The 25909-nt window shown below is 43.3% G+C and overlaps 3 protein-coding genes across 4 annotated transcripts in view; 2 read left to right on the top strand and 1 right to left on the bottom strand.

Moving 5' to 3' along the window:
- LOC129687684 (T-cell surface glycoprotein CD3 gamma chain) overlaps positions 1 to 4793 on the top strand; it is a 9555-nt gene extending 4762 nt beyond the window's left edge. The window contains exons 3-7 of the mRNA XM_055622214.1: positions 211 to 438; positions 1020 to 1151; positions 3304 to 3347; positions 3747 to 3829; positions 4563 to 4793. Of these exons, the coding sequence (XP_055478189.1) occupies positions 211 to 438; positions 1020 to 1151; positions 3304 to 3347; positions 3747 to 3812 (470 nt within the window). The 3' untranslated portion in view covers positions 3813 to 3829; positions 4563 to 4793. The remainder of the gene's footprint in view (positions 1 to 210; positions 439 to 1019; positions 1152 to 3303; positions 3348 to 3746; positions 3830 to 4562) is intronic.
- Positions 4794 to 13062: 8269 nt separating this feature from the next.
- Positions 13063 to 25909, top strand: part of Ube4a (ubiquitination factor E4A) — a 42274-nt gene continuing 29427 nt past the window's right edge. The window contains exons 1-3 of one of the 2 annotated variants that reach the window (XM_055621783.1): positions 13063 to 13139; positions 15119 to 15208; positions 18698 to 18859. In XM_055621783.1, coding sequence (XP_055477758.1) covers positions 18739 to 18859 — 121 coding nt within the window. In that variant the 5' untranslated portion in view covers positions 13063 to 13139; positions 15119 to 15208; positions 18698 to 18738. The remainder of the gene's footprint in view (positions 13140 to 15118; positions 15209 to 18697; positions 18860 to 25909) is intronic. The other variant, XM_055621784.1, reaches the window with a different exon arrangement.
- On the bottom strand, positions 21580 to 23031 carry LOC129687429 (phosphatidylinositol N-acetylglucosaminyltransferase subunit A-like). Its single transcript, XM_055621785.1, has one exon. The coding sequence runs from the start codon at positions 23029 to 23031 to the stop codon at positions 21580 to 21582; it is 1452 nt and encodes a 483-aa protein (XP_055477760.1).

The following is a 25909-nucleotide window of genomic DNA, read 5'->3' as shown; positions in this document are numbered from 1 at the left end:
AGAAAGAAAGAAAGAAAGAAAGAAAGAAAGAAAGAAAGAAAGAAAGAAAGAAAGAAAACAAAAAAAACTGGAGGTGGAGAATAAAAATATACATAAACACACACACACACACACACACACACACACAAACTGGAGAAACGCTGTTCTCATGGTCTTGTCCTGGTACAATTACAAAGACCCTTAACAGAACCACGACTTGTCCCTTTTCAGAAAACCATTTGGTAAAAGTGGATGACAATCGAGGAGATGGTTCTGTACTTCTGATTTGTGACTTGAAGGACAAGACTATCTTGTGGTTTAAAGATGGCAACAGAATAAGTCCTCCAAATTCAACTAAAAACACGTGGAGTCTAGGAAACAGTGCCAGAGACCCTCGAGGCGTGTTTCAGTGTCGAGGAGCGAAGGACAAGTCAAAGCCACTCCAAGTGTATTACAGAAGTAGGTGACCTTCTTATGTCATTGGGAATTTAGCAGCACTTACTGTTCTGATGGGCTTACCATCCAGGATGGGGTGGGAATACATGCTAAGCAGTGATTTATGGAGGCAGGAGCTAGTTCTCTTCATCTGGGGTTACTACTCTTTAAATCAACACTCCCCACAGCTTCTTGAGAAAGCAGAGCCCTGTAAAACCTGTTTAACCTTGGGGTGGACCTCATGGATTACACAAGTTCAGCAAATAAATCAGTTAGGGGGAGGGGACTTGGGGTTTATATGCAGCATAGCGGAGGGCAGGGCTTTTGAGAGTGGACACCAGGTCTTCCTTCTGCTTCACCTTCAGTTCCTATCGTTCACCTATAGTTCCTGACTATAGGACTGTTTAGGCATCTCTGGGACTTCTCAAGGAGGAACACTGTGAAGCAACAGTTCTCGGGGTAAGAATCCTCCCTGGCCATAAGGCACAAAGAGAGGGGAGCCTGTCCAGGGCAGAAGCATTAGTGCTGGTAGGCAGAAAGGGGAAAAAAATGCTACAATGCCTTACATCCTAAGTCTGTCCCTGCCTGTGCCTTGTTCCCCACAGTGTGTGAGAACTGCATTGAGCTAAATATAGGCACCATATTCGGCTTCTTCTTCGCTGAAATCATCAGCATTTTCTTCCTTGCTGTTGGTATATACTTCATTGCTGGGCAGGATGGAGTTCGTCAGTCAAGAGGTAAAAGAAGCTAGATGTGGTGGCACATGCTTGCAATCCTGGTACTTAGGAGACTGAGGCAGGAGGGCCCTGAGTTCAAGGCCTGCCAAGGCAACAGAGAAATACTCTGTCTTAAAATAAAATTTCTAAAGGGCTGCAGTCTGGAGATATACCTCAGTTAGAAGAGGGCTTACCTACTTTGCACAATGCCTAAAGCTCAATCCCAGAACCCCATAAACCAGATGTGATAGCATATGTCTATGATCCCAACACTCAAGAGATGGGGGGGGGCTACAGAATCAGAAGTTCAAGGTCATCTTCAGCTACATACAGACTTTGAGGCCAGCCTGTCTCAAAAAGAAGAGGGAGATGCTGGAGATGTGGCTGGGTTAGCAGAGCACCTGCTCAGCTTGCTCCAAACTCTGGATCCAGTCACTAGCACTGACTAAAACTGTGCACGGTGCCCCAAACCTGTAATCCCACTATTTGGGAGGTAGAGACTGGAGGATCTGAAACTCAAGGTCATACAAGGCTGTATAGTGAATTCAAAGTCAGTCTAGGCTACATGAAACCCTGACTCATAGACAAACAAACAAATAAGGTAGGGATGGATGTAGCTCAGTGTAACACACTCACATGCATGTGTGAAGCCCTGAGGTCGTTTCTATGTACTAAAGGATAAAAGAAGTAAAGGAATGCTTTTAGCTGAGAGACAGGACCAACTAAGACCCTTGGCTTCCTTCTTATCAAAGTAGGCCCAGGGAGGGCCTGAGTTGGTGCTAATGGGTGTAACTAACATGACTCTGTGCCTTTGTGGGACAGAAAAAAAAAGACATTTCTTATTACCCCAGCATAATTTGCCTGGCCTAAGATTTGGCTTTTTCTTTTCTTTTTTCCTGTTGTTGTTGTTGTTATTGTTTTGTTGAGACAGCGTCTTGTAAGATAGCCCTGGCTGGAACTCATTATGTACCTCAGGCTGGCTCAAATCCCTGGTATTCCTCCTAAGGACTGAGATTACAAGCATGAGTTACTATGCTCTCTCTCTCTCTCTCTCTCTCTCTCTCTCTCTCATTATGCCTGAAGACAGGCATAATGGCACATGCCTTTAATCCTAACACTCCAGAGGCAGAGGCATGAGGATCTCTGTGGGTTTCAGGCCAGGCTAGTCTATATATTGAGTTCCAGGCCTGATAAGGGTAACATAGTAAGACCCTGCCTCAAAAAACAAAACTCTTTATTGAAGCCAAATATAGTGGCTCATATCTGCAATGCTAGTACTCAGGAAGCTCAGACAGGAGGATCACCTTACGTTTAAGGCTAACCTGATCTACAGGTTAGACAGAACTATATTGTGAGATCCTGTCCCATAGAAAGGAAGAAGAAAACAAAACATTCTTTAAAAAAAAAAAAAAAAAAAGGAGGGATGGAGAGATGGCTCATCAGTTATGAGCACTGGCTATTCTTCCAGAGGACCTGAGTTCAATTCCCAGCAACCACATGGCATCTTACAACCATCTATAATGGACTCTGATTCCTTCTTCTGGTGTGCATGAGAACAAAGCACTCATTTACATAAAATAAATATTTTTTTAAAAAATTAAAGATGATCTTATGTAACTGAAGATGACCTTCCAGATGAGCTTCCAGTTTTTCTACATCCCAAGTGTTAGGATCAATACCTGGTACACACACTGTTAGGGATCGAACTCATGACCTCACACATGCTAAGCACTCAACCAACTGATCTACATCCCCCTAGCCCCTCTAGAAGAAGCCTTTTAATTGAAGTATAAATGTTTTAAAAAGTAGAATCATAAGAAATACAGCTAAAAAAACTAACAAAACAAACGTATTCATGCATCTGGCACCCAACTGAAGAGCCAGAGCGTTACCAACACTGCAGAAGCCCCATGATGGTCACTTCAGGCCACTACCTGTCCCCAACATGAGCACTACCCTGACTTCTGACCACAGGGATGTTTTGCTTGGTTCCGGTTTTGTGGAAACGGACTTGTGCAGTATGTATTCTCGTGTGAAGCTTCTTTTGCTCTTGAAAGTGGTCCACATTCTTGTGTCCAGCTGATCCTTATACTGCTTAGAATTCCATTGTGTGAATAATTCAATTTATTACCATTCTGCCTTTGAATACATATTTTATCTATTTTTTGTGCAGCTTCAGACAAGCAGACTCTGTTGCAAAATGACCAGCTCTACCAGGTAAAGAACCAGGGATGAGAAAAAAAAAAAAACAGTGCTGCAGTTGGTAAGGGTTGACTTTTGGAATTGGGGGCAAGTTATTTGGAAGCTGCTCTAGGAATAAAGAGCTATTTATGGCATGCCATATGATGGAATGGGATAGCATTGCTGTGTGGGATAGCATGGGGAAAATAAAGAGAAAGACTAAGAGAGACCAAGGTGAGCATCTAGTGAGAAAAAGCTGAAGAACACACTGACTGAGCTCAAGAGACACACAAAGAAAGTCCACACGGACCCTCCCTCTTCTCATTCTAGCTCCGATCACCCACTCCAAAGTTCTGTTCATAAAGATATTCAGTGACTAAGCTTTACATTAATTAATGGAGGATAGAAAATTGATGATGATGCTGTCCTCTTCAGCCCCTCAAGGATCGGGAAGATGACCAGTACAGCCATCTCCAAGGAAACCAACTGAGGAAGAAGTGAACTCGACAGGACTCAAAGTAGGCGGGCTCTTCACCACTGATCCTGGGGCAGCGCCTCTGCCCGATCTGCACGCTTCCTAGCTGCTGCCAAATCTTTTTTCCCCCAATAAGAATGGGAAGTGGGTGGGGGCTAACTGTGGAACCCCTCTCTGGTACCAGGACTGACTGTCTTGACCTAAGAATACCTGTGTGCTGTGTGCATCAGTACATCTTCCAAGAGCAGGGCCTCAGCCAGAGATGATGAGCATTATTCTTAACCTCAATGCCCACCGTTTTGTCTTTGTGATGAAGGACTGTCCTGCCCATTACAGGAACATCCTTGGCCTCTTATCTACCTGATGGCACTGGTACACTTCACACCTCAGTGTGCTGAGCAAAAATGCATTAAACACTACCTAGTGACCCCTCTAAGGGAAAATGGCCATTAAAAACTAAAGACCAAACTGGGCATTGTGGAACACACCTTTAATCCCAGCCCTCTGAAAGCAGAGGTGTTTCTCTGTGAGTTCCTGGTTAGTTTGGTGTAGTAGGGAGTTACATGTTAAAAAAAAAAAGTAATAAATAGCTTTTAAAAGTTGGGAGAGGGGAGGGAGTGAGAGAAAAAAAATCGAAAAACCTTTACTAATGTCCAGTCAGCCTAGCAATCAATCAGAAGCTCTGGCTCAGCCCATCACAAGTTTCAGTCAGGAAGACAGATTTGAAAGCATCAGTTGATTTTCTGACCAGTTGCACAGTTTCTTTCTCATTCCAGGTGTTCTCAATTCTATCCAGTACCCAGAGTCAAAGCGATTCATTTTGCAGAGAGCCCAGTAGCGAGATTTTCAACCCTACCGTTAGACTTAACGTCTGCAGAGGTGGCAAGCAGAGAGGAAGAACTTTCAGAAAAAAAAAAAAAAAAAAAAAAAGGTCATTTTCCAAAATAGAATAAAAGTCCAAGCTTGGGGGGGCTGCCGGTGTAAGAAGTAGGGAAGTGGAGAACTTGTCAAGCTTGTCTGAGGCTCTGGGTTAGCGTCTCAGTGCCCCAACCCTAGATTCCCACCCCCACCCCCACCCCCACCCCCGCCCCAAAATAGTGAGGGCAAAATAAGCACAGTGTGTTTTCAGAGCACCACCTAATGGGGAAAATTGTAAAAGACAAAATTAAAAGACAAAGTATAACCCATCTTTCTGTCCAAATAGATGTTTGTTTGTTTGTTTGTTTGTTTGTTTTCTTTTAACTTTCATTGGTTCTTATACAGTTCGAAATTCAGTGGACCAATGTGTCAGCGAGGTGGCTCATGGGAAAAAGTGCTTGCCACACAAGCCTGACCACCTGAGTTCAATCCCCTGAAAAGTCAAAGAGAATTCACTCCATCATTCTATTCTCTGACCTCCACACACACGTGAAGTATGCACACAGCATGCGAACATATGACACACTTAAGAGTAATAGCAGTAGTAGCAGTAGTAACAGAAAAGTAAGAGTGATGATGATGACGATGATGATGATGATGATGATTCGGTGGACCACATACATAGTGAAAGGTCTCATTCCACCAGGATCCCCGGCACAGAGTAGCCTTCCATGCAGGCAAGTGAGTTTCTTACATTTGTTCTTGGGTGTATTCCAAGCATATAAGAACAAGTTCTCAAGTACACTTTATTCTCCCTTTCCCTATGTTTCACACCAATGACACAACACTATATATCTTGCACTTTCTCCTAATCCAACCTGAAGATTACAAAGTAGAATAGGTAGAAAAGACCAATTACTGGCTATTGACTTACTGATCGATTCATGTAAAGCACTGCTTGTACTGCCTATTTGCCAAGTATGACTTCACTTGCTACCTGGAACAGAGTGACCTGGAGAAATAGCCAAAAACAATGAGTCCTTTGCCATTAACAACCTGCTGACTGCCCCGCCCCGTCTGTAAAATGCTTGCCAGCCCTGCCTTGTGGTGTTAGAATATAAGATGAGAAAACAAACTAGCTCTGGCATTGAAGCCCACCATGAGCTATCCTGGCTTGGGTCCACCAGTGACAGCTCCTCTCTTCCGCTCTCATTGGTGTTGGAGTGCTTATTCTAGAAACATCCCCACATTTCTGGAGGCTCCCCAAAGATCCCCTTCACCTCGACCCCAGTCGGTCCAGAAAGGCTACAGCTCCCAGGTCTCTCAGCCCACCAAAGGTCCTGGAACTAGAAAGCGAGCACCCCCGGGGGAATTCTAGGGTCCAAGTGGCCAAGGGGACTGTGAGACCCAGGACCAGACTCTCCAAGTGGATTAAGACGAGGCTAGGCTAGACATCCAGACTAGGTAAAGATCTGGGAGGGGGCAGGATAGTCAGGAAAGGCAGCGTGGGATTGACCACGCCTCAGGATATTGCATCCATAGCCTTGGTGGGATACCCAGGTGGCACTGGTCTTCAAGGAAAAGTTAGATTGGTCTCTGGGGAACTAGACAGACTAGGAATCGAAAATGAACTGGGGGGGGGGTGGCCTATAACCCCAGCACTCCAGAGGCAGAGACAGGAGAATCACTGTGAGTTCAAGGCCAGCCTGGTCTACACAGTGAGTCCAGGACAGCCAAGGCTACACAGAGAAACCCTGTCTCAAAAAAAGAAGAAAGAGAAGAAGAAGAATCTAAAATGAGAATGTATAATTTCTGAATGAATGGTGAGTGCTTGTGGATACGGGATCTGAATGAGCCCCCACCTGTGGTTTCACCTGAAAAGGCATTCACCTCCTGTAATAGGAGGTGACAGGGATATACATGTGGCCCTAAGATAAGACCTTAAGTCTTCGCAAGATGGCTGGCACAGGTCTAGGCACATATAAACACAGCTCCTAGTTAGGGAACTCGTTTCATCATGGGTTTTGCATAGTCCATATGTGAGACCCCACACAGTCTTGCAAAAACTGCTAAGCTTGAAGAACCAGTAAAGAACTCACATTAGCTTCCCAGGAAGATGAAATTTTGTCCACAATGCTACCTCCCTACCAGCTCTGAGGCCATGGCAAGACCTCCATGCTGACCTCCTGAGGCAATGCTCACCAACCTCCTCTGTCTGTAGCTCTGCCAGCCTCTGGACTGGCTGCTGTGTTCCAGGGATGAACCCATTCCAACCTGTCAACTAAGGGAAATCCCAATCTCTCCCCTCATCCAAGACCGTCAGGTCTATGCAATCCAGCCACCTGAAGAAGGAGAGGTAGAGCCCCTCCATGATTGCAGAGGAATTATAAAAGAGATTTTTCTCCTAGCAGCAGGACCTTGAGGACCAGCTGCTTCCAATTCAGTTATAGAAACTTGTATGACAGGAGCTGAAGCCTACAACAAGGGAAATAGCCCCTTACATCAAGAACTCAAAATAGCAATATATATAGAAAGAGAACTGCTAACCTCATGGAGCAAAAAAGTTTAAAACAGAGGCCAAATCCTCCAGCTCCTAGAAGCTGTCTAGGCTGCAGACTGTGGCCATGGTACACTGCCAGATTCATACAAAGAGCTGAGGTCGAGCAAGTTTGGAAAACCAACTGACAAACCAGGTGCCAAATAGGCTGCCCTCCTCCATGCAGGCATAGCCCCCAGGCACACTCCCCTCCCTTTACCCCAGTATGTTTACCCTCCCAGTGCTCTCAGAGCCCCCCTCATATACACTAAAAGGGGGAAAAAACTAGGAAAGTTTTTTAAAGTTAAGAAGCTACTGAAAATCAGCAGGGCTGGCAGCTTACTACTGCAGATAGAGACATATTAATTCCAGAGATGACAGCCTAGTCCCGCAAGCTCATGAAGCAAACATACCTGGAAAAACTGCCCTCCAAGAATGACTGCAAAGACATTTGATGGTCCCAAGGTTGCCAGCGTTGAACCACAAGCTAGCAAAGCCTGTCTGCAGTTTGCTTGAAACAATCTCAAGCAGGGATCCAAGGCACCCACGCTGCCACAGAAACAGAAATTTTGTCCATTGAAATGTCTAAAAGTGGACTTTATTGACAATTCAACCTGGCAGAGGGTACAGATTCTTGGTGATTACGGTGTGCCCATCTTCAGGCTGAGCACAAGCTCCTCCTGTTTTCACAGAGAATTAACTTTGGAACTTGCACACACAATACCACCTCCCAATTATCAGACTTCATTGAGAAAATGAATAGAACTTTTTAAACAGCACAGGCCACACAATGCCAAGAAACAGACCTCCCGGGCCGGAAATTCTGCCACTTGTATTGTTGACGGTGCATTATTAGCCCTGTAAATGTGGGTACTCTCCTTTTGATATCATGTTTGGCCACCTACCTCCACTGCTCCCAGAGGACTTAAAGAACTATGGACACACCTGCCTCCACTGTCTCTTGAGAGGTTTGACACTGAACAAAAACTGCCCACAGCCTCAGCTCTTCACATCAGCCATGGATACACCACAGCCACGCCAAGGCTGCTGTGGACCCAAGCCAGAATGCACTATGAGAGCCATTCCAGACCCTCTGCGGTTGATCACCTCAAACAGTTTCAAAATGGAGACAACAGCTTAACTCCTACTCTGTTTATATGGATCCTTTCCAGTCCCATGGACATGCACTCAAGCCAGTCCTTACTCATCCTCTCTGGCCTTGTGACGTAAATTAGTCTGGACAGCAACCTTGTCACCTTAAGGTATCCTTCTATTGGGGAAAGGACCAGCCATGAATCATCCCTCCACACTCGTCACGCTGTGATGGAACTACCCACACCAATAAAATTAGACTGTGATTCCTTGTGGAGACAGCCCCAACCAGTGAGTGACAGAGGACAAAAGAACAATTGTGAATTGGGGGAGGAGGCTCCCATAGAGGGACAAGGAGTTATGGTTTTAACAGGCCTTTGGTTAGGGGAACCAGGGAAGAACAATGTGGAACCTGACCACAGAAAAGACTTACATCTGGAAAAGGCATGTCTTAAAATGCTGGCTTTAGTAAATGCCAGCCGTAAGTTTAATTTACCTGTCAGGACTGCTGGGTAGATCTACAAACAAATGAGGTTACTTATACTGAAGTGGGACTCACTAACCAAAGCCTGATTAACAACACACACACACACACACACACACACACACACACACACACAATGTGTTTAACAGGCCCACCGGATCAGGTCATAAGCCATGGAGGTACCCCGCTGGTTGAGGTTGAAGTTTTTGCCTGGACCAGATAGCCATTACAAGCTCGGAGATAAAGACAGAACTCTGTCCCCTCAGCAGGGTCCCCTGCTCTCTGCCTAACTTCATCTAGAGAATGTCTTTAGACACAGACTCCCCTAACCTCGCTTGAAACATGGCCTCTGACACAGCTCCTCAACAGCTCTCCCCTCCCTGACCCTATATGTTAATCAAGCACTGACATGCTACTCTTAGGATCATGCAGTATAATGCAAACCAAGCATCCTTGAAGCCACCCACCCACCCATTCTCCTAAGGGTATATATTCTTTGTTCTCTGGAATTAAAGTTAAACTGGCCATCAACTGTTCCCTGACTGTGTGGTGTGATCCCTGTGCAGTTCTTGATGGCCATTCCAGGCGTGTTTCTTGTCTCTTGCCTCTCTTGCCTTTGTAGGCTGCTGAGAGGCAGCCCCCAGGCAGAAGGAGAATCAACATATGGGAACTGAAACGGGATGCACCAGATTAGTTAAAAGAACCGTAGTCCTGCCCCAGGGGTATTACACTTGTTACCAGGAGACAGTTGCAGACTGGTACTCTTGGCCCCTGACTTAGATGAGCTCCCGGGAAGCAAGGTCCAACAATACTTACATCCCTTAGATTCAAGAAGTAAGAGAACTCCTGGACTTTCACTAGGCCTGCCACAACCGGCCTTGACAGGGTCTATGACTGCTGGTGCCACTGCAACAGTGATCCAACAAGTTTGGCATAGCCAGTTCTCTACTCAGACCAAGAAAAACTTAACTATTGTTCAGGGAAACATAGTCACTCGGGAAGGAAGTAGGTTCATGGACAGCAACGGTGCTCCAAAACCCTAGAGGATTGGACCTGGTTTTCACTAAACATTTTTAAAGGTATATACATGGTTTTAAATGAGAAGGGCTGTTTTATGCCAATCAGTCAGGTATAGTACAAAATGCAGTAAAGTTATTAAAAAGTATTAAGGCTAAAGGTACAAATGAGAGCTAGTGCCATCCCATTTCTTCAAGATAGATTCAGAGGAGTTAGGAAGGTGAAGAGGAAGGGGTGAAGTAGAATATGGTATCAAAGACCAATTGTTATTGATCAATTTAGTGGTTTACTTAAATCACTGTGTACTGCCTATTTGCCAACCATGACTTCACTTGCTACCTGGAACAAAATGATCTGAAATAGCTGAAACAATGGGTCATCTAAAGAGAACTTATTTTAGTGGGCTGGAGAAATGATTCAGAGGCTAAGAGCACTGGCTGCTCTTCCAGAGGACCCCAGTTCAATTCCCACCACCTACATGGCAGCTCACAGCTGTCTGTAACTGCATTTTCAGGGTAGCTGACGCCCTCACACAGATACAATTGCAGGAAAAAATGCCAATGCACACAAAATAAGAATAAACAAATCATTTAAAAACATTTAAGAAAAAAAAGAACTTCTTTTGTATGCGGCCGCACTATAAATTTACCTAGCCAGTCATGTGTTGGGGAATCTTTACCTCGGCCCTTAGCTTTCTACCTTAAAACAAGACTGCAAAGATTAACATTGTACATCATTTAAAAAATGCATTGAGCTTGAGAAATGGCTCAGCAAGCAGCTAAGAGTGGCCTCATGGTGGGTTACAACAGTGTGTAGGTCCAGTTCCAGGGACCTCACTCCTTTTCTGACTTCATAGGACATACATGCGATGCACATACATACATACATGCTGGCAAACACCTAAACCCACCAAATAAAAATTTAAGAACAACCCATAAAATTTACGTTCATGTACAATTAATGTATGGTAATATTTGCCAATTTTAAGTGATTTTGCCTGCTCTCAGCAGTTTTTAGTAAGTTCACCCACACACACCACAATCCAAGTTGAAAACATCCCTACCACTGCTTAATACCCCTATTTACAGTTGCTCCCTGTTCTGACACTCAGCCCCAACTAGCCACGCATCTCTGTCTCTTCGGGTCTTATTTTTCTGAACATTCCATATGAAATTGTGTAACTTGAGGTAGCTGTATCTTTTAGCAAGTTCCCAGGGCTCATCTATGTTGTGGGAATATCTTTACAAATCTTTGTTGTTGTTTTTTTGTTTTTTTTTTTTTTTTTTTTTTTTTTTTCACTTTTTAAAGCAGGGTGTAGCTAGGCCTTGAGCTCCTGGTATCTGTGTATTTTGTTTCTTGCTGTTGCTAAAAAGCCACTTCATGGATAATCCACTTCTTGCTCATCCATTTCCCAGTCAAAGGACATCTGGATGGTTTCATTTATTGGCTATTATAAGCATTGCTGAAATGAGCATTCTTTTACAATATTGTTTTGGTTTTCATTTTTGTTGTTGGTGGTGGTGGTGGTGGTGGTTTTTCAAGATTTAGTTTCTCTGTGTAGCTTTGGCTGTCCAAGAATTCTCTGTAAACATGGCTGGCCTCAAACTCGCAGAGATCCACCTGCCTCTGCCTCCCAAGTGCTGAGATTAAAGTGTGCACCACCACCGCCTGGGTTGCAAGGTTCTTTATGCAACTATAATAATTTCATTTCTTTGGGGTAAATACCTAGGAATGAAGAATCGCCATATCATATGACAAATTCATGTTTAGCCTAACTCATTTAAACAGCACCTACCAACAAGATGTGAAGGCTGTTGTTTTTATGAATATTTTTATGAATATTTATTAATATAAATACGCTTCACCAATATTTGTCACTATTTCAATATAGCCATGTTAAGATTTATTTTGTATTATTTTTATTTTTTGTGTGTGGGTATTTGGGCTGTAGGTCTGCCTTTGCACCACGTGCATGCGGTGCTAATATCGGCCAGAAGAGGGCAATGTATCCCTGATACTGGCGTTGGTGTTGTGAGCTGACGAGGGCATGAACCCTGGGTCCGTTGGAAAAGCAAGCCGTGCTCTTAACCGTTGAACCATCTCTTCAGCCCAACACAATTGCTTTTTACATGACACACAATATTAATCTTTGTGCCAACTTCACTTTCTTAATAGTGACTTTTGAAATTCAAAAGTCTTCTTAATTTTGATAAATTTCATTTTATAGGTTTTGTTGTGTTTTTGGGGTCCATGTCTGAGAAATCTTTACCAAATACAGTCACAAGAGTTTCTCCTATGTCTTGTTTTTTTGTTGTTGTTGTTTTAGCTTTAACAATAAATGTCATTTTGAACATGTGTAAAGTATTAATAACAAATGGAAATAAAAGGTATAGTTGGAAAATATCTGCGCCTGTAATTTTATTAAAGCAAAACTCACTTCATAGCGGTTATATCATTGTACACTACCAATTACAGCTAACAAGTGCCTGTCGTTCTCATACATGTGTGTTACCAATTTTGCTGAGGTTTTGACCTGTGCCAACATTATTTTTTAAGAGGGTATCTCACAATAGGGCGGGGGTTTGGGTTGGTTGGTTGGCTGGCTTGAAGTAGCCTAGGCTAGCCTCAAACTCACTGGATAGCAGAGGATGACCTTGAACGCACAATCCTCCTCCCTTCGTGCCCCAAGTGCTGGAATCACAGCATGTCCCACATCGCCCCATTCGGTACAGTTTTAATTTTCATTTTCCTTATTAAAACTAAGCATCAACCAGATTTGTAAAATGTATACTGTTGCCACTGTAGGCGTAAAACTAAGTCTAACCCAAAACAGCACACTGCCTGGCACCTAATACCCGCTCAAAACTTCTTGGACATCGCCCTTGTCGGTATTGTTACTACTTGCTTCCAAGCTACGAAGAGCGGAACGGCTCCAAAATGCACAGGCCAAGTGGGGGCGTGTAAAAGCAGAAAGCCACAGTCTGTGTGCAGAGCCTGAGACCACAATGTCGTCTCGACCCTCGAGAGGTGGATTTCCAAGGTCCAGCTTCGCTTTCCACTAAACTACGAACCCCTTAGACATCGCCAGCCCCGCCCCGCCCCGCCCCGCCCCGCCCCACCGTCTAACCCAATCCCAAAGCCACTTCCGGCCCGCCCCCTGCTAGCCGCCAGCATGCCCCTTATCGGTGTTTTGACTGCCATTAGTGGTCGCGGACCGACAACGCCCTACTTCCGGCGCGGGGTAGAGACCCGCACGCGCGGCGCTCGCCGATGACGTCATCTCCGGGTGCCTTGCTGAGTCGGAAGTGGGAAGCTTTTGGTCGCTGTGGCTGTGAGGTGTCGTCGTTGCTGCCCTTTCAGGTTCTGGTAAGAGAGACGGTGTCTCCTGTCTGGAGGGGGAGAGTGTTGAGACTGCGACCGGAGTTTTCTCCTGCACAATTGCCAGTCCAGGTCTTTGCATACTTGCTGTTCGCTGTTCTCCAATGCTTCCCTGACCTGGGTCCCTCTTGAACTTCAACCCTGTCTGATCTGGAAACCCTTACAGTGCTCCAGCGTCGGGTACCTCTGCACGTTTCCTTCTTTGCCAAACCCCCGCTAGGAAAGGCCGAGTGTGGGCAGTGACTGTCTTTTGGCTTCATTTACCTAGGACCTGCGCAGGGTGGGTGGGTCTCCCTCCTGTCCACGAATCTCTTACCGAATCCCAAAGGATAAAATATGAAGCGTGAACGACATAGAGCCAGATGCCAAGGAAACGAAATGAAGCTCGAGTTATAGTAATCAAAGCAGTTGAGTGCATGTAGCAAGATGTTGACATTTAAGGCGAGTGATGGTTTCCCCGCAGTAACTCTTCTGGGTTTTGCTCGAGTTTTTCTTGGATCGAGAAGACATTTCTCAAATTGAGTGACCGACCACAACTCAGAAGTTTTGTATTTAGGGTCCGTTTTTGTCTCCTAGAGTAAGAATGGGTTTACTCTCGCTGTCATTGACTTTTTTGATTCCAGAAAGAAGACTACATGAGATAAAATGGGACCCAAAACGTAATGTTCGGGTTTGTTGGAGACGGTTTTGTTTGTTTGGTGGTTTGTTTGGGTTTTTTTCGGTCTCATATGTGTTTCACTTGATGAGGTCCTTCTAGCTTGCAGATAAATGTGTTACAAGAATTTTTGTTGAAATACTGCATGTGGCACTAAAGGTCTTTCTAGGTAGACATGTTACCTCAGGAACATTTTTAATTCCAAAATAGAGACTTTATGGAGTATGATTTAATGCAGTTTAATTTGGGCTGGGGGCAGGGTAGGAACCCAAGCCCTGTGTGTACTACGTGCTCTAGACTGAACTGCATCCCACCCCACCTCAGCTTACACACAGAGCGTGGTTTCTACAGTACAGTTTTTCAGTGTTACAGATAGTTCTGCTTTAAAACTGGATTGGACATGATCTCAAAATATTTTCTTAGAGATGGGGATTTTTGCAGTAGGTATACAGGGCGAAATTACTTACTAAAAATGGATCAAATCCAAAGGCTTTGGAAGGCTGGTAGTTGTACCATCCTGGAGGCTAATGAGAGAGTGGGTGTGTTTCTGTCTGGCAACTGAAAACAAGAGATTGGTTTGTTTTATTATTGTTGTTTCTTTTTTAAAAGAATACTTTTCCTTTACTTATTTCTGTGTGTGTGTATGCCACATGTGTGAAGATGCCTGCAGAAGCAGAAGGCATTGGATCCCCAAGAGCTGGAGTTACAGAAAGTTGTGGACTCCCAATATGGATGCTGGGAACTAAACTCTGGTCCTGTAGGAGAGCAGAAATCGCTCTTAATCACTGGTCTGTTTCTCTTCTTTCTTCTTTCTTTCTTTCTTCCTTCCTTACTTCCTTCCTTTCTTCCTTCTTTCCTTTCTTCCTTTCTTCCCTCATTTCCTCCTTCCTTTTCTTCCTCCCACCCTCCCTCCTTCCTTCCTTCCTTTCCTTGGAAAGGTTTTGTTTATTGGTGTGCATCTGTAGGCGTGTGTGGATGCCCACAGAGAGCAGGAGGAGTTGTCAGATCCCTTGGAGTTGCAGGCATTTGTGAGCTGCTCTGAAATGGAGACTAGGATCCAGGCTCTGGTCCGCTGATAGAGTGGTGAACTCTCCTAAATGAGCTCTCTCTTCAACCCCTTACTTATTTATTTCTGGGTCAGGGTCTCTCTGTGTAGCCCAGGCTGGCCTTGACACCAAGATCCTCCTGCTTCCACTTCCCAAATGCAAGGATTACAGGTATGTACCACTGTACTCAGACTGAGAAATTTAGAATAGGTAAAGTAAGCATTAAAACAAACCAAATGTCAAGGTTCCATTTCTTTTCTTTCCAGGTACTTTTATTTTCATGTGTAAGCTCAATGACTAAGTCTAAACTGGAATCTCCAGAGGTTCTCATCAGGTGATCAGCCCTTCTTTTTCCTGTAAGTTGATACACAACTTAGCCTTGCTTCTAAAGAAAGAAATTCTCTGTACCAACTTTAAATAAATATGAGAAAGAAAAAAAAAAAAAACAGTTTAATAGAGTAGGCAAACCCTTTTTTGTTGTTGTTGTTTTTAACATTTGTTCTCATCTTCTTTCTGTTGTTATTATGAACCGCTCTGCCCAAAGCAGCTGAAAGGAGGGAAAGGACTATTTGTACAGTTCCAGATCACAGTTCATCACTGAGGGACGTTAGGGCAAGAATGAGAAACTGCGGAGGAGTGCTGCTTGCTGGCTGATGCATAGCTAGCTTTCTTATACCTCACAGGACTGCCTGCCCAGGAGAGGGGGCCACTCATGGGGCTGAGGCCTTCTGCATCAGTTAGCAGTCAAGACAGTTCCCCCAAAGAAATAGCCACCCGCAAGTCTGATCTGAGTGATCTCTCAGTCAGGGCTCTCTCAGATGACTCTAGCCTGTGTCAAGTTGACAGTTACAGCTAACTAAGGCACCATTTGAGGTGACAACAGGCTTATTTTCATTCTCTGTTCTACACACACTTAGGTACTGAAGAGCCAGTGTCTGACCTGGTTTGACCTGCTGCTGCATCTCCAGACAAATAATAAGTCTGTACCTTGAAGTCAATTTTTGAATAATGCTGTGGTTACGAGGGGCTCAGGAGTAACCACTTGGAAGGCTGAGCTATTCAGTGAATACTTGCTTAGATGTTGCGGTTTTGAAGGATAGTGTCAAACACAGAAGAAGAAATAATCAGATAAGAACTTGTACTCAGTGGTCCTAGAGTCTAGCAAAGGAAATCTGAATAGGAATGTAGTGTAGAAGTTTGTAAATCCCATTATAAGCATGGATAAGATGTAACAGAAAAGCTGTGCAGGATGGCATACACCTGTAATCCCAGCACTCAGGGAGGCAGAGGCAGTTGAGTCTCTGTGAGTTCAAGGCCAATATGGTCTACAAAGTAAGTCCAGGACAGCCAAGGTTACACAGAGAAACCCTGTCTCAGAAAGAAAAGAAAAACAAAACAACAAATATATATATATATATATATATATATTACAGAAAGTTAGCTTCTTTGTATAATGGAAATATATAGAATTAAGAAGGAAATAATGTCATTTGTGGAGCTAAACTCTCTCTTGATAGTCTTGAGAACCTTTGTCCTACGTTCTGTATTCCTGGCTTCCTCTTTATGTACGTGATGCAGATTCATAGTCTCCTGTCCAATGATCTGGACCCTTCAGTTGTATTTTTTTAAATATAAAATAACTCAAGCCAGGCATTGTGGTACATACCTATAATCTTAGCACCTGAAGACTGAGGCAGAAAAATCACTGCACATTCAAGGATAGCCTGGGCTACACAGGATACCATGCTTTTAAGGGGGTGGGGGGGTGATGACTTAGTGGGTGGGTAAAAGCTATTGATGTGCAAACATGAAGACCTGAGTTCAAATCCTCGACACCCATGTAAAGAGCTAGATGTGTCCACGTGTACACTTGTAACTCTAGCCCTGTAGAGAGTGGAGACAGGAGGGTTGGTAGTGCTTGCTTGCTGTCATCTTTGCTCCAGGTTCAGTAAGAGATCCTGTCTCAAGGGAATAAGGAAAGTGCTAGAGCAGGACCCCCAGCCTCCTCCATTGGCCTCCATAACCTGCATACATATATGCCACACATCTGTGTCACACAAGCATGCACACTTCTCACTGGCTTATGTAGTTATGGAATCTGCCTGCATACATGTGTGCCACACACTTATACCTCACACACACACACACACACAGACTTGAAACTTAGCTTAGGGAATTTGTTGAATTTAATATTTGGAAGTCTGGAGAATTCTGTTTCCCTTTGTGTAGCTTAATTTGGGGGTAGGTAGGCGTTTTTAGATGGTGTAAAGGTGGCAACTTTAGGTATTCATTTTACTAACCTAGCAACTCAAGAAGAAAGAGTTCCCTTCTCTATAGATCCTGCCAAAAGTCCAAAGACAATGTTTGCTGATTCCTGTAAGACTTGATAGCGTCTTTTGCCCACTCCTGGACCTGTTGCTTTGTAATCTGTGTTCCTTCCTGGAGAAGGTAGACGAGATCAACACATCTGCACATACATCTTTAATGGAATTAATACTCAGGATAAACCCAGGGCTGTCACATTGAGGGAAGAGGTGATAATATTCCAGAGACAAAATAACAAGAACTCACTATATTTCCTGCCATCTTGTAGAATTCAAGATACCTTCGGGTAGGGGGAACACTGGTAGTCTGCCAACAGTTAGACAGTTCAGGATGGCATCACATGAACTAAAAGTGAGTTAAGCTTATCCACTGGTTACATAATGAAAGTTTTCTCAAGGACTGTTAATTCCAACATAAAAATATTTTTTTATTAAACTCAACTAAATATACATGGCAAAAAGAAAAACATGAAACATCATCTAACAGTCCATATCCCTGGAGTAGGAAAGCCCTGTACCATCGTGACAGGAGACTAGCCTGGCTGGCTGTCACTGTGGCTGATTAGCCTTTAGCTCTTATGCAGGAAAAATAGCAGAGGCCATGAAGTGACTGATGGAAGTATCTCAGAAGTGCCAAGAAGTGATATAAACTCTTTTCCTCCTGAGTACTTAAGGGTAACCTTTACAACTTGTATTAGCTTTATAGTGTGGCCCTGTCTCAAAACACATACCCTAATTGACTAATTAACTAAAGGTAGATCAAATGCCCTTCTTTCTGTCTTTGTTCCCTCATCGTTGAGCTGTTATATCTGTTTTATGTTAGACAGTCTACCTAACAGTTGAATTTGTTTCTTAAATATAAAAAAAGTTCAATAAGCAGTAAAAATTAGTATAGCATCAAACAAAGACTAGGCAGACATGATGAATGCCAGTAACCCCAGTACTCTGAAGGCTGAGGCAGGAGGATCATGAATTCAAGGCCAACCCACATGACAGCTCTCTACTATGTATAATTCCATTCCCAGGCATCTGATGCCTTCTTCTGTCCTCCACAGGCACCAGGCATGCATATGGTACACAGACATATGTGCAGGCAAAACACCCATACACATAAGATAGATGGATAGATAGATAGATAGATAGATAGATAGATAGATAGATAGATAGATAGGCAGGCAGACTGACTACAGACCCCTTTTCAACTAAAACCTAAACATTATTTGTTTGATATTTTTCTTCTGTTAAAATGGGACAGAGTCTCACTGTATAGCCTGGAAACATGGCAGCCAATCAGTGGAGTCACTGACTGTTAAGCCTTTTGAATTTTAGCTGTGTCCAGTTGGTAGGTTTGCAACCATCTTGCCAAATATGTCTTGAGTTTGGGAACAGGAATTGGCACATCTCACTCCAAAGCATTTTTGAATGTGTAATGTTCAAGAAATGGGAAAAGAAACAATGATGGGTATATTATAGTGATTGTGTTATCTGCCCATCTGAGTCTAATTCCTGTCCTTTGCATAGCCCCTACCCCTAGAGCTGGATGGAGAATACCTTAAAGTGAAATGACAGACCAGGAGAATAACAACAACATCTCAAGTAACCCCTTTGCTGCTCTTTTTGGCTCCCTGGCTGATGCCAAGCAGTTTGCAGCAATCCAAAAAGAGCAGCTGAAACAGCAATCCGGTAAGTAGGGGAGCCAATAGCAGCAGATGCCATGACCTAGAACCAGGTCTTTCCAAAAGGATTCTTTAGGAAATTAACTGCAATTAGAACTTAAGCTTGGGGCAGAAGTTGTTTTGCTTTTATCTTCTGTCTGTCTGTCTGTCTGTCTGTTTGTATTGTTGAAGGCAAAAGCTGGTTTTCATGGCTCGTTTTGTTTGGGGGCCTTCCCCTGTGCTATTCTCTCACCCACGTAAAAAGAGATTGGCTAACAGGTGATTCCACAGGGCACATCCCAGTTGTGATCCCAAAGCTGTAAGGTTGTTTAGTCAAAGGAGAAAAAAAATGGTCTATTAGGAGCTTTTTAACATTTGAAGCCAAGGTGGTATGGTGAACAGGCTGTAGAAACCAGAGATTAAAAAAAGAGTCATAAAAGCTTTCTGATCTTTTCATTAAAAAAAAAAAAAAAAAAAAAAAAAAAAAAAAGGAGTTGTTTCTAACCCAGCACTTTATAAAACCTCTCAGGTGAAGTGTATCTTTGGTTCCGCTGAGTTCCCTTTGTGGCTCACTGCTGTTAGGACAGACTGCTGAAAATCGGATCCTTAGCTTCAATATGAAAAAGGAAAAACAAAACTCAGAATAATATCTTGCTAACCCAAAAAAAAAAAAATGGCTTTCCTCATTTGGAACTGAATTTAGGATCAAGTACAGCTTCTATGTATCTGGAGACAGAACAAAAGGATTAAAACACATTTCTAAAACACATTGTCCCCTGGGAGAGTCACAGTCTTTCAAATTAAAAATGACCTCTCCCCTCCCCCCAAAATAGTTTTTTATTTTGATAAAAAGAGAGATGGTTTACATTTTCCCTTCATTTATTTAAAAAGTATATAGTTCAGGTGCATTGCTGAGTCTTGGCCTTGCTTTGTGGTTGGGATTGAATAAACAGGAGAAAACACAAAACAGAGGAGGGAAGAAGAGATTATAGATGAAGCAAAAGAAAGTAAATACAAGGCATTTTAACTGTCTGTAAGCAGGGTCGAGGCTGGGCTGAGAGCATAATGAGCACCAAGCAGTGGGAATTAGGCAGGTACATGCCCTTCTGTTCACTGTCTCAGTACCTCATCACTTTAGTTTGTTTATGCTAAGGTCGTCGTGTCACCAGGCCCAACCTGTTTGTCAGCAGCAATTAGCATTCTGCCAAAACCTTTGGCCTACTATGCTGAGCTCAGATCTGCTCAACTCACACATGCAAGCATCTCTTACTGTTGAAAGTTTGGCCCAGATTTTCAGAGTACTACTTTGTCAATTTAAAAAAAAAAAAAAAAGCAGCAGGTGTACCCCCATACTCCTAGTGAATAGCACTACCTTCATAAGGACATTCCTATGAGTGCCCTAGAGGCAGTCTTTCAGGCGGGTTATAAAGCAGTAAAGGAATTCCGTTAATAAGAAAAAAAATAGAAGACAGGATACACAAGCAATTTAAATATCAAAGGATGAAAATACCAGTCTTACTAGTCTATAGAAAAGTGCCCATTAAAACCTCTGTTAGGTTCTGGTGGTGGCTCAGTGGCTAACGGCACCTGATCTCCTGAGTTCAGTGTCGGGGACCCACAAGAAAAGACTCCAACAAGTTGTCCTCTGACCTTGTATATGCTCTATAGCAAGCATGCAACCACGCATACACACTCTAAATAAATGTGATTTAAAAAAAGGAAACAATTAGGTTTTTGTTTGTTTATTTAAAATGTCAATCTCACCTTTATTTTTGGTCATAAGCATGTTTTAACAGCCCCAATTTATGAGTGTGACTATAACATCAAAAGCAATACAATCTTAGAAAATTACTCAACAATTTCAAATAATTAGAATAGGAACAGTATAGAGCAGTCTGTTTCCACATACTCTGACAATTATAATCAAGGTCAGGATACAGAAACACATTGTTCCACCCTACAGACGTGTCATACACGCACAAGATTTTTTTTTTTAAGCAGAGGGTTTGCCTATACTACCATCAACAGTGGTAACAGGCCCTAGAACTTGAAAAGAAAGTCTCTTCATATACACAGGATGATGTATGATGAGAACACATATGGCAGGATTGAAGATGTACTTGGAGTATGTGATGGTGGCATTTTTCTCAAATAGCTTGAGCATTTGGGGCATACTAGACAGCTGTTTCTTCCCGTGAACTAGCCCTTAGTGGCAGGCACCACCTAGTTCACCATTTCAAACAGAGTTGGTGCTCAAAACATGCTGGCAACTTACTCAGATTGTCTGGTACACTTACTGAGTGGACCCATGTGTAAGAGTGTGGTCTCAGGGTCCAATTAAGGTACAACAGCCATGAACATGATTTAAAATAGTTCATGTAGCTGTATCTCCCTACAGAAAGCTTGCAAGTGCCTGCCGGGTGTCAAATTGGTGGTGTAATTTAAAACTGGCCAAAAAGGACCCAGCGACCAAGCTCCCAAAACATAATATTAAAACATCTCCATTGGAGGGCTTTCAGTAATCTGAAACTTTCACACCTGAGTGGCCAAACTATTCTCCCTAAAATTTAAGACGTGTGAAGGGCTTCCGTGCTCAGGAATTGTGTGTGTGTTTAGTTTCCCTTAATGAAACAGTGAACACTATGGAGGTTGCGTAATTTATCAAATTAACTTTGACGCCTCAAAACAAAAGAACAAGGTTGTTTTCAACTGTCTAAGAACTGTCTAAAGTTTACAATTCAGGCTCTTCTACCTGCTATCGGATACCTCATCAATGTCATCTTTTGTATGATGAGGATAGTCATGGATCCAGGCTCCCTTTGGCCCAGTGGCATCTATTGCCTCATCAATGACAGAATCAGGAGTTACCCATCTCAGGAACATGAGGAAGAGATAGCTGAACACAGCCAGCAAAGCAAAAATGTGGCCTGTCACCGGGCCACAGTGAGCGGTGAGCCTTTTCAGCCTCTTGTGCATCGGCGGCGCAGTTTCATTCGCCACCCTCTCATACACCTTCTCGGTTCTCTCTGCAACGTTCCGCCAGGTGTAGAAAGCCTTCACTACATTGTGGATGTTTTCTGGAGCTGGCAGTGTCCCCGACTTCACTTGGAAAATAGCTTTTTCCAGCCCTTCACACAAAGATTTGATCGAAGGCTCACATAAAATAATAAGGTTCTCTGGGAGGACTTCAGGAATCCCGCCAACCTTCGTGCTGACGACCTGTAGACCACAGCTGGCGGCTTCTAGTATCGCCATGCAGAAGGCTTCAGTCAGGGAGGTGTTAAGAAAAATATGTCCTTGAATTAAGACATTTCTGACATCCTTGTGTTCTAAAGCTCCCAGAAGATGCACCCTGTTATGTAGTTGGTATCTTTCCCGTACTTCTTCCAAAATGATACTCTTTGGTCCCGCTCCTCCAATTAAGAAAGTTAGCTCAGGATATTTCTGACAGAGTTCAGGGATTATACCACTGAGCAGATCGATCCCTTTTCTGTAAATGAGTCTGCTGATGACAGCAATAGTTATTACGCTGCCATCTCTCTTAAGTGGTCCTGGGGTAAAGTCGGTAGGATCTACAGCATTAGGAATGACGGACACTCTTTCAGGATTCAGTGCTGCTCTTAGTACAGTGTTTTCCTTACTTGTGTAGGAGACACAAATGATGTGGTTTGTGTCACAAAGAGACACAGTTAGAAGCTTGTTTGTAAGCACCGAGCTGACATCAGCAAATCCAAAAAGGGAATGGTCTGTGAAGACTGTCTGAAGCCCCATTGTCTTAGCATGGAAGAGAGCATCATGGGCCATGACAGAAAAAGAACTGTGAGAATGGACGATTGTAACTCTCTCCCGAACAAATATGTACCTGAGCAATGGCAGACTGTGAAAGAGAGTCGTGGCTGTAGATTGGTTGTACATGACTCTGAGAGGCAAGTAATAAACTTTGAGGCCATTGGTGAGGTAACGGATGCCCTTTCGATTTCCATAAGCATGGGTGACAATTATGACCTTGTGCCCCCTCTCAATGAGGCACTGAGAGAGCTGGTAAATGTGGCTTTCCACACCTCCCACGTTTGGGTAGAAGAAGTCCGACACCGTGCATATATTATGTGTGGGGCTCCTGTTGGCGGAAAGACGTGGAGGGATAAGCTGGGAAGGCATCAGTGAGGGAGGCTGGCCATGCCCACCTCCTCTATAGGCCATGCTCAGTTAGTTCAGGCATTCGTTTTCCGTGTAAGCCAATTAAGAAACGTGTCTCTGTCACTTGGAGTTCATACTGCAGTTAGTTTTTTTCCGTATTGAAGGGCAGTAATGCTCAAATGGCCCTTCACTTCCTTTTCTTAACCTTTCTTGTGGTTATGTAGGCCTTTCCCACATGATTGCTGTCTTTTCAGTGTAGATTCCAATATTCCTGTGTCGCCCCTAGAATTAGATTGAATTATATTAAAATTAAAAGGGATGTTTACTCAAACTCATAGCTAGGTGTGTAGATAAAGACAATGTCTCTGAGAATAACTTCTGCTAACTTTTAAAATACTTAAGCTCTTTCAAAACTTTTGCATTACATTCATTCAGTGTGTGTGCGTGTGTGCATAAGTCAGAGGATAACTTGCTGTGTTCAGTTCTCTCCTTCTACCATGTGGGTTCCAAGGACTGAACTCAGGCTACCAAGCTTAACAGCAAGTGCCTTTATCTGCTGAGCAATCTCATATACCCTAAAGCTCTCGAGCTTTTTGAGCCAGCAATTCTACTTCCTGATTTTTGCCTTGCAAAAACAATCACCCAAGTGAACAAAAACAATGCGATTACATTCAGCACTGCATTAGATCATGAAACCCTGGAGTAGTTTTCACGTTCATGTGATGAATAAATATGGGGATTAAGTGGCTACATAAGTCATAATAAAGACCAAAAATGCATGACAATGCAACTATTAAAAGGAATGAGGTGATGTGGGCCTGCTAGTGCAGACCTAAAATCCAAGCAAAAGGATCAGGAGTTCAGGCCGTCTTCCCCTATGCAAGTTAGTTTAAGGCTGGGCAATATAAGACACTGTTGTAGGCTGGAGAGATGGCTCAGAGGTTTAGAGCACTGGCTGTTCTTCAAGAGGTCCTGTGTTCAATACCCAGAAACCTCATGGTGGCTCACAACGGTCTGTAATGAGATCTGTTGCTCTTTTCTGGCATGCAGGCATACATGCAGACAGAACATTGTGTACATAATAAATAAATCTTTAAAAAAAATAGACATTTTCAGAAAAACAAAACACAGGGCTGGGGATATAGTTCAGTTGGTGAAGTTCTTGCCTAGCAAGCACAAAACACTGGGTTTAACCCTCAGAACCACATAAAAACAGATGTGGTGTGCTTTGATTCTAATTGGTGGTAGAGTCAGGGATTAGAAGGATTAGATCATCCTTTTAGGGAGTTTGAGAACAGGAGACACTGTTCCAAAAAACACAAAATACCCCAAGAACTAATAAATAGAATGAAAGTCTCTGAATAACTTAACAGGAAAAAAAAAAGTTAGTGTTGATAAGTTAAGAGGCTTGCAGGACTGGAGAGATAGATGACTTAGCAGTTAATGAGTGTGTGGAGCTCTTGAGAAGGACCTGAATTCTGCTCCCTGTACCCGCATGGTAGCTTACATTAACTCCAGTTCCAGGGGCTTCAAAGCCCTCTTCTGACCTCTTTAGCTAGAAGGTGCACACACACATTGCATATACATACATTCAGGCAAAATACCTATATACAAGTGAAAATAAATTTAAACATTTAAAGCTAGTTGAGGGGCGAAAGAGATGACCCTGTGGTTAAGAGCACTGGCTGATCTCAGAGGTCTGAGGTTCAATTCCCAGCACCCACATGGTGTCTCACAACCCTCTATAAACTGTCTCATGGGATATGATGCCCTCTGCTGGTGTGCAGGCATACATGTAGACAATAAACAAATCTTAAAAGCCAGTTGAGGGGCTGGAAAGATAGCTCAGTGGGTAAATGCATTTGTTTCCGGTCCTGATAACCTGAGTTCAATCCTTGGAACCCACATAGTGGAAGGAGAAAAAGGGCTCCCCAAAGTTGTTCTGTGATCTCCAAATGCACGTCATAGCGCATAAACATACATATAAAAATAAGTGACTGGGCAGTTGTTGTAAAGCATGGTACCAATGTGTCATTTAAAAAAATGGATAGCTCAGCATGCATATCCCCTACACAGAATGCATCCATACACAGCATTTAAAATTAAAAATGCATCTTTAAAAAGATTAGCCTAGCTGGTCGTGGTAGCGCATGCTTTTAATCCCAGCACTCAGGAGGTAGAGGCAAGCAGATCTCTGTGAGTTCAAGGCCAGCCTGGCCTACAAAGCCAGTAGGAAGCCAGGGCTACACAAAGAAACCCTGTCTGGAAAAATAAAAAATAAAAAAATAAATTAACCTGATGAGATGTCTCAGCAGGTAAAGGTGCTGGCCACTTCATCTGCTGGCCTGAGTTCAATCCCCAGGACCCATAAAGGAGGAGGAAACTGGCTGCTATGGGCTATGCTCTGACCTCCACAAGTACACTGACACATACTGCCCACACACAAAATGTCAGAGACAGGGAGGGGCAGCTGAAAACCACAAACAGTGGTAATGAACGTGAGCACAGGAGTCTGGAACACTGCAGAATTAAGCAGCAATCTGTAGGGAACTGTTCAAGGAGCCCTTCTACAGGACATATTCCTGCATGCAAACTTACCAAAACAAATGCATTGTTTAGGGAACAGCCATACATTTAAAATAATTACAGTCATTTGATCTATTTGGTAATTCTTTTTCCTCTAAGATTTGCAGGTTAGGTAATGTTGCTAATTTTGGCAAGGTGGTGCAATTATGAGTTGAAATAATAAAGCTTACTGTGTAGAAGACAAGATTTATAGCCAGGATTTCAGAATCCTACACTGCACTTGCCTGGCTTGAGTTGCTCACTAAAAAGATGAATAATCTGTGTCCCATCTGCAGTTGTCCTAGGAATTATCTTCATTCTAGGTAGTGTGTCCGGTTCTGAGGGAGGAACATACTATGTAACCACTTATGCATTC

The sequence above is a fragment of the Psammomys obesus genome, unplaced genomic scaffold, assembly GCF_907164565.1.
Source record: "Psammomys obesus unplaced genomic scaffold, mPsaObe1.curated_primary_1811, whole genome shotgun sequence".
Lineage (NCBI taxonomy): Eukaryota > Metazoa > Chordata > Mammalia > Rodentia > Muridae > Psammomys > Psammomys obesus.
The sequence above is the reverse complement of the archived record's forward strand: the minus strand, read 5'-3'. Positions and strand labels throughout refer to the sequence as shown.